General features: G+C 39.2%; 1 protein-coding gene and 1 long non-coding RNA gene across 2 annotated transcripts; both read left to right on the forward strand.

Moving 5' to 3' along the window:
- Window positions 1–1,670: 1,670 nt before the first annotated feature.
- Window positions 1,671–2,482, forward strand: LOC109704825. The gene is made up of 4 exons (XR_002214493.1): window positions 1,671–1,837; window positions 2,097–2,163; window positions 2,261–2,336; window positions 2,448–2,482. It is a non-coding gene; the product is annotated as an uncharacterized LOC109704825 (long non-coding RNA).
- Window positions 2,483–6,436: 3,954 nt separating this feature from the next.
- Window positions 6,437–7,720, forward strand: LOC109704826 (protein FAR-RED IMPAIRED RESPONSE 1-like). Its single transcript, XM_020225612.1, has one exon. The coding sequence runs from the start codon at window positions 6,437–6,439 to the stop codon at window positions 7,718–7,720; it is 1,284 nt and encodes a 427-aa protein (XP_020081201.1).
- The last annotated feature ends 1,064 nt before the right edge of the window (window positions 7,721–8,784 follow it).

Here is an 8,784-nt window from a genome sequence, read left to right on the forward strand (position 1 = left end):
TCTCCCACCCTCTTTCTTTTGTAACTCTTTTTTATGCATCATAAAAAAAATATCATCCTCTAATCTCCCACTCCACACTCATCTCCCTCTTTCTCTCATTATGTTAACGAAGTTGATGAGAAAGAAGAGGAAGAAAAAGAGACTCTGAAGAACATTGTCTCCTTCGAGAAACATCGGCCCGCGAAGCCGAGCCGCGGCCCATATAAGTGCCCGCTGAGCCGGTCCGCGCGGGGGCCCCTGCTCACCATGCGAATTTAGTCATGCAAATTGACCGTGCTTAATATGGTATAGCTTTCTATATATCAATAAACTGTAAATATAAGTTTTATTAAAATTTTTAAATTTTGTTTCTATTATCTACCCGCTGCATCGCGCGTGTTTCCACACTAGCTTTAAATAAGTCATCATATGACCATTTATTCTCATATTCATAGTTTAGTTTTTGCCATTGGATCTCATCGTATAGAAAGCTAGATTGTAAATCAATGCCATCCTTAAGCCAATTGTTTCTCAACTAATTTTCATCAAAAGAGAACCTAATCTTCACATATGTCACAATATAATCCAAATGGCTTTGGCGGCATTGCGTCCGAAAGAAATATGATCAAGATCTTTCATAAAAGAGCAGAAGCACCAAGATGGGTCCAAGATAATGCTAAATTTGGTCAACCGATTGTTAGACATATGTCTTTCCCGATTGAGCTTCCACAAGAACTCTTTACTCTAGGGCTGACGTCGAGCGCCCATATCTTGCACCAAGTCGAGAAAGGAATACTATTTTCATCAAAAATATCTTTGTAGGATTTCACAAATAATGATAATGATAAGCAGTATTAATCATTAGGACTCCTTGTTTTTTTTAATCAAGGGTCTAGATCCACTTATCTTCGCAATCAGCAAGGAGAATTTGGATGTTCATGATTTGATCAACAATATTCAGACCAAACAAAATCGACATTTCAAGCATTTCTAGCAATCAATCTTGTCACTTTTTTCTTAACGAGATTGAAAGAAGTGTTAATGAATGTTGGTTTTCAAATTGGAGGAACATTAAACACCCATGGGTCCTCCTAGTAGTTTTTTTTTTTTTTTTTTTTTTTTTTTTTTTTTTTTTTTTTTTTTTTTTTTTTTTTTTTTTTTTCTAAAGCCATGTATGGATCTTCTAAGTGCCTTGGTCATTACAAAATAAATTTTTTTCCTTTCACCCAAGGCCTTGCAAAGATGAAAGTTTTTATACTTCCCACATTAATTAACTCTAAATAACTATTGGCACTTTTAAAGGTTTTGGGGGTTAAAAGAGCTCTTTTCGTAATATCAAGGTCATTTATTGTAATACACTGGACTTCCGCAAATTGCAGAGTTCGAGTGTGTGAAATTATTCTACACGTGCTATTTGACTTGGAGAAGTTTTTGACCAAGTTAGAGAGTGATTGGAGGGTTAAAAGTGAGAAATTGCATCAAACAGGCGAAATCAGCCTTTTTCTGCTTGCTGTACCGGTACAGCCATCAGCTTGTACCGGTACAGCAATGCAAAAACGTGGCAGCATGGGCTTTTTGGTAATTTCACCTTCTAATCCCAATCTATAACCCCCAGCACGACTCAGGAGCTCTGTGGAAGGGTCTTGAGACCAGAGGAGGGTTCTCCACCATTTCTCTCTTTCTTTCTCTAGGATTTTTCTCTCTCTACAAAGAGCTCGCCGTTTTAGCCGTTTTCGTCGCCACGCACGTTCTTCGCTGATTGCGAGCATCGCAGGGGTTGCGTGGTCGTGGGAGAGAGTATTTTGGAGGTTTTTCCGCAGCTTTGAACCAGGGGTTTGCTGGTTGGATGCTTAAGCAGGTAATCGACTCAAGTTCTTCGTGATTGATGTTGTTTTCGGCAAGTTGAGTATCGCTTTCGCATTTCTGCTTCGTGCTGTGTTAGGCTGAGGTTTTAACACTTAAAGCTGAGTTGTTTAGCTGTGGATTAACTTCCTTTAACTTGGGATATGTTACTTTGAAGCCTAGTAGAGCTAATTAGGTCTTTATAAAGCTATTTCGGACTATACACGGGTTATGCGCTCGAATTGATGCAGTTTGGACTTGTTCCTTCGCTGCAGGTTCTCGAACCACTTGGAGCTTAGTTGGTGACCTTGGAAGCGGGTTTAGAAAGTGTTCTAACCTGAGGTAAGCAGGGATTTCAGTTAGAAAACTGAATTCGCAAGATTCCGGCTATATTTGCTAATATATGATGATTTTGATGTCGTGTTGGTGTTGATCGCAGCGGGAGTTCGACCGACCTTTGCATCATCCTTGATTGGCTTTGGGAAGCCTTTAGAGACTTATTTGGAGGTACTAAGGTGAACCAAAACAGCGATTTATATTACTACTTGATACGAGATGTGAATTGAGCCGAAATCGGACATTTCGGCCGTAGATTTAATCCAATCTTGACGTTTGTTTTTCAGCAGCATTGGGGCTTCGTTGAGCCGATTGTGGGACTTCTTGTGAATAGTTGGAGCCTAGTACTAGGTGGGTTTGACCTAACCAGAGCAAGTGGAGCTTCCCTATGTTCTATATGTATCTACAGAATAGAATAATCGCATAGGTGCATTGAGTGCATATGTGATTGATAGAGAATTGGAAACATATCATTGTGATATTTGATGCTTAAGTAGAATGAAATCTCTATAAAGTAGAGAATATATATGCATGAAAGTATTCATATTCATATTCAATTCAGTTGAATGACTTATGAACAATAAAGAACAATGACGTGCTCTTGACTCTAAAGTAGAGAACTATGACTATGTTGTTAGTGTCATGATAGTGAAAAGATTATAATGCCATGTGATTTAGCATTACCCTTACATGTTTACAATCTAGTGGATACTAGCTTTTGTTACTATTTGTGTATTGACATTCCGATCAGAGGATCGAGGGTTCTGAACTTTGCATGTGAAAATATGAAAATTGAAACATGTGGATAATGGACTTTGCTTGCTTGCCATCGTGCTCATTCGCACACGCTTGTGAGGGTAGCTCCCTACAAGCCGGCACTCCGGAGTTGGCCTACGCGACAGTTGCTCGCCCGTGCGGGATTGGGTGCCGAAGTGGATTGCCGTGGGGAGTGTATACTACCACGGGGCCATTAGGCGCGGCGCAAGCTGGACTACCTTGAGTAAGTCCTAGTGAATGAAAATGAAAGTGGAAATGATAATGATAGTAATGACTGAGTATCAGTTGTAGTGTACAGTAGTACTTACACTTCTATGATTATGTTTATGTCCATGTTTATAGTAGTTACGATACTTCTATTATTCAGTTGATTCATTACTGCAGAAATCATGTTTACATGTTGAATACATGCCTGTTACCGGTTAACACTGCATATTTCTATATCATGCATTTGTCGCTTTTACTTACTTTCAGTACATTATGAGCCTAGTGGTGTAATTCGCCGAGGCTGGCGGCTTACCCACTGGGAACTATTGTTAATAGTTCTCACACCCTTTTGGTGGTTGTTTTTACAGAGCCATCTGCAGGAGAGGCTAGGGATCGTGGAAAGGGAGTCGCGCCTAGCTAGGCACTACTAGGAGCGTGCTAGTCGATCACCTTGTTACTCGGGCTACGGCCGAGGGTGATGTCCTTATGTATAGAGAGACTACCATTGTACCTACTTTTTGTATACCCAGTACTGTATATCTACTGTATGGATCAGATACTTTAGTTGTGATACTCATCTTTTGGTTGAGATTTCTGGACTATACTCCTTTGCTCTATTGTTGATAGTATTGTTGACTGGTACTTTGCTCTGATATCGGGATAGAATTTTCTATGATCTTCTTCTTATCGACTTGCTTGGTTGTAGACGCCTTATATACTGCAGGTGTATGGCCGGTCTGTGCACGTACCGATTATGCTTCCGCTGGTACTCGGGCGTGACATTTATTCCTAAATCACCTTCTTCTTGACAGGATGTCACAACATCCTACTTTAGAAGGCGCATATCTTTTTAATTTTCAATTTTTTCCCAAAAGAACCTTTTAGTATACTCAGAAAAATCATTATTAATAGGCTAAATTACAAAAAATCTTTTTGTTAATACCTGCTTTTTTTACTTTTCTCTCCTGTCATTCAAAAACCCTACCTTACCCCCTTAAAAAATTTAAAATGTTCACTTTGACCTATGTCGACCGTGTTTTGTTAGGATTCCGTTTATATCCTATCTTTATAACCAAAATATCCCCGAAACCTTTCTCCTTCCTCATCCTCAGCCGCGCCGACTCCCCCTCGCCCACCTCTCTGTCCATGCCCACACACACGCCCTCACCCGCCTCCGCCGCCTCGCCCTCGCCCTCGTCCATCTCTTCGTCCACACTCACCCCGAAGAAAATGAGGGATAATTTGATCATTTTGTAACAACGTATCTTTCTGTGAATATTTTTTTTATTTTTTAAGAGGATAAAATGTAGGTTTTTGAATGACACGAGAAAAAAGTGAAAAAACGGATATTGACCGAGAGGTTTCTCTAATTTAGCCTTAATAATATGTTTAGGAATAATAGAATTTTCAAAAAAACAATTCCGGATAGAATACGGAAACCCTTGATGAGAACAACTCTACCGACTTGGAAAAACATATCATGCTTCTAACCACCAAATTTAAAGCTAACCTTAATAAACAAATTATGAAAAAAAAAACAACACCAAGCTTCTGAGAGGACAACACAATATTAAGATATAATAAATACACTAATGACACTAAAGACTTAATTTAGAAAGAATTGCAAAAGAATTATGATACACCCAACTAAAAAAATAGGATTGAAAAATCTATACCTTAACATTATTTCCCCTAATTTTACCACGTGGCAGCCTATCTTTCATCCTCACTTACCCCTTTTTTGAACCAAATGGCTAAGCGGTCTCTTCGGCTTTCCTTCCCTGTTACGTCTACCTCTTCGGCTTCCCGTCTTATTAATTTTTTTTCATAACGTATGTCTCTTCGACTTCCCATTTCATAATTTCTTCTTTGTAACTTCGCTACTTCCACTTCCCTCTCATTAGTTTTTATTTTCTAAGAATCGTTGCCCAAGAAGCCTGTGGGCACGGCAAATGGCGTTCTTGACAACGACCTCGCCTACTACGTCCGCTCCCCTCAAGCCCGCAAGCGCACCACCCTCGCTCTCACAGTCAATGTCGAGTGAGTCGAACTCTAACCCTAGCCTCGAACCTTTCTCCCTCGATGTCGACCACTTATATTTGTAATGTATAGGACTTACCGAAAAAGGGTTGAAGGCGCTATGATATTTCACGAAAGCATCGGTGTTAGTAGAGAATACTACCCTAAATGAGGATATAAAGGGGTCCGATTTCTATGTAACACATTTTTTTCTCCTATAATTTTTTTTTTTATCTTTCGTTATTTTTTATTAAATTATAATTTTATTCTAAAAGTTTTAAAGTATTTTTTATATTATTAAATTTAATCAAATATGATTATATCCGCCGCATTGCGCGGGTTCCTACACTAGTATAAATTAGTTACGATATATTTTTTACGGCCTCATTTAAAAACACATCTCACCATGAATTTCATTTCATTACTAGTAGTGGGCTTAATCCAAGCTGCTACGGGCACCTGCGTTGAATCATACAAGAGTCGTGCTACCCATACACCCCATTTAGAGTTGTAGATCCTACAACTCCTTGATCCAACGGCTAATATAAACTTGGTTTAAAAAAAAAAAAAAAACCAGTGTTAACCTCACTCCCACATTTTATCCCCTCACGTTTTCCCTCTTTTGCCCTAAATTTTGGCGCCATTGTGCTAAAGAGAGAGAGAGGCGAGCGCGGTAGCGTGAGAGAGAGAGGCGAGCGAGCGAGGCAGCGAGCTAAAGAGAGAGAGGTGAGCGAGCGAGCGACCGAGAGAGAGAGGAGAGCTCGAGCGGGAGCGGGAGCAGGGCGCGAGAGAGAGCGAGGGCATGGCGCGAGAGGGAGCGAGAGGAGTTGTGCTCTGCTAGAAACAGGGAGAACGAGAGGAAGAGAAAGAAGCGCGAAGGTGGATTCTGCGATCAAATTGGATGCGGCAAGTACGGAGGCGACAATCGAGCATGCGGCAAAATTGAATGACATGGTTTACCCCGAGCACAACGATTCGTACACTGCCACATATATAACCAGGTATGAGATGTTTAATTTTTTTAGTAAATTAAAATTTTTTAATTGTGATGAATTATTTGATTAATTTCATCACTGATTTGATGTATGATCTATATGTTAATAGATAATATATTTTTAGGGCGTAGTAGAATCTTTAGATGTCTAAATTTTGACAAATAGTTTCCCTGCTCACTATTATTCTAATTTAGTATTCCAACTCTATATAATGTCTTACAGGTGAACAATTTACTTAAATTTGTTTCGTTGAGTGATTATTTGGATTTAATATTTTTGAGATGGATGAAGAAAGAAACAGTGAGGTCAGGGATGTAAATATATCGGCACCAGAAATTGGAATGACTTTTATCAATTTTGATGCTGTTTTGAATTTCTATAAGCATTATGCACAAGAAATAGGATTTGCAGTTGTAAAGAGGTCAACAAAAATGACCGATGGCAAGGCTACATATGTAATAATCGCATGCTCTCGTCATGGAAAAATGTATCGGACCGTAACGAATATTCGTCCTCGTCCATCGGTAGCAAAGACAAACTGTCCAGCCAGAATAAATGTGGTAATAAATGGGGATTCATCTTGTGTAATAAACAAAATTACACTTGAGCATAATCACACTCTAAGTCCTTATAAGTCTCGATTTTTTCCCTGCAATCGAGTTATAGATACAAGCGTCAAGAGGCGGCTTGATCTTAATGATCGTGCTGGAATAAGATTGAATAAAAGTTTTAATTCTATTGTTGTTGAGGCTGGTGGATATGAAAACTTAACATTTGGAGAGAAGGACGCTCGCAATTATATTGAAAAAGCCCGTCGGTTACGACTTGGTGAAGGTGACGGCGAAGCAATTTGTAATTATTTTAGAGAAATGCAAGAGAGAAATGGAAACTTTTTTTATGCCATAGATCTAGACGATGATTCTCGGCTTCGCAATGTGTTTTGGGCAGATGCTCGGAGTAGAGCGGCGTATGAATGTTTTGGAGATATAATAACTTTCGACTCGACATATCTAACAAATAAGTACGATATGCCATTTGCTCCTTTTGTTGGTGTTAACCATCATGGACAGTCGATCTTGTTGGGGTGCGGCCTACTCTCCACTGAAGATACAGAATCGTTTGTATGGCTCTTTCGAAATTGGTTGTCATGCATGTCGGACCGTGCCCCGAAAGCAATAATCATAGATCAAGATAAAGTGATGCAAAATGCTATCGCACGTGTCTTTCCTAATACTCGGCATCAATGGTGCTTATGGCACATAACAAAAAAGATACCGGAAAAGCTAAGAAGCTATGGCGAATATCATTCGATGAAGAGCGTGATGATGGATGCTATTTATGAATCACTGACAGAAATTAAATTTGAGGAAAAATGGAAGAGAATGATAGCTTGTTATGCACTTGAAAATAATCAGTGGTTGTCAGGCCTGTACGAGGAAAGACATAAGTGGATACCAGCTTATGTGAATGATACATTTTGGGCTGGAATGTCCACAACACAGCGTAGCGAAAGTATGAATGCATTTTTTGATGTGTATGTGAACTCGAAAACTTCATTAAAATAATTCGTTGAGCAATATGAAAGCGCAATAAAAAATAAAGCTGAAAAAGAAGCAGAATTAGACTACAAATCATTCAGCTCAGTCATCCCGTGTATCAGCCGTTATGCATTTGAGAAGCAATTTCAAGATGTATACACGATTACGAAATTTAGAGAATTTCAGGCAAAGTTGAAGGAATTATTGCATTGTAAGACCTCCTTATTGTCTTCGACGGCAGTGTGTATTCTTATCAAGTAAATGAGTATGGCGACGGAGGTAAAGATGTACCCTTCACAGTATATTTTGATGAAGGTACCTCTCTAGTAAGTTGTATTTGCCGTCTATTTGGGTATAAAGGTATTTTATGTCGACATTCAATTGCCGTCCTAGTTCATAGGAAGTTGATGATTGTCCCAAATTCGTACATATTAACACGTTGGAGGAAGGATGTCAGACGGAGGTATACCCGCGTGAAGACATGGCATAAGAACTTAGGAAGCACCGCGAAAATTTATCGATATGAAGAAGTATGTAGGAATATGTATGACATTGCAGACATAGCTGCTGAGTCTGATGAGAAATGCGAACTAGCATTACGTACATTACGAGATTTGAAGACGAAATTAGAAAATACTTCATCATCCAAGGGGAGCAATGATATTGAATATTCGCCGATTGCGGCAACACCTTCGAATGATGCGTCGAATGGTAGAAATAACGACCAGAGAGTTTTGAGCCCACTACCTGTTCGCAGTAAAGGCCGGCCGCCAAGCAAAAGAAAAGAGTCGACGACCGATAAAGTTGTACGACGGTTGAAGATGAAAGGCAATAAAGAACAAGTATATCTTAACCTATCTCAATCAATATTTTTTTGGATTGTAATATACGATAGACGACAATGAGTGATAATTATTCATGCTCTATTTAACAGGTTGGGCAACATTTTTGGGACAGGTTATTTAACGGTGAATGTTCCATCTATAATTGTGTCTCATCATCACAGTCGGCCTCGTCCCAACAGAGCGTACATATTTTACGCATTATTATTTCTATATTTGATTTTCTAATATAGACATATAAATGGAACT

This window comes from Ananas comosus, unplaced genomic scaffold (assembly GCF_001540865.1).
Source record: "Ananas comosus cultivar F153 unplaced genomic scaffold, ASM154086v1, whole genome shotgun sequence".
Classification (NCBI taxonomy): domain Eukaryota; kingdom Viridiplantae; phylum Streptophyta; class Magnoliopsida; order Poales; family Bromeliaceae; genus Ananas; species Ananas comosus.

What these genes read in the sequence shown, in the direction of transcription:
- LOC109704826 (XM_020225612.1), top strand. Translation starts at nt 6,437, where the DNA reads ATGGATGAAGAAAGAAACAGTGAGGTCAGGGATGTAAATATATCGGCA.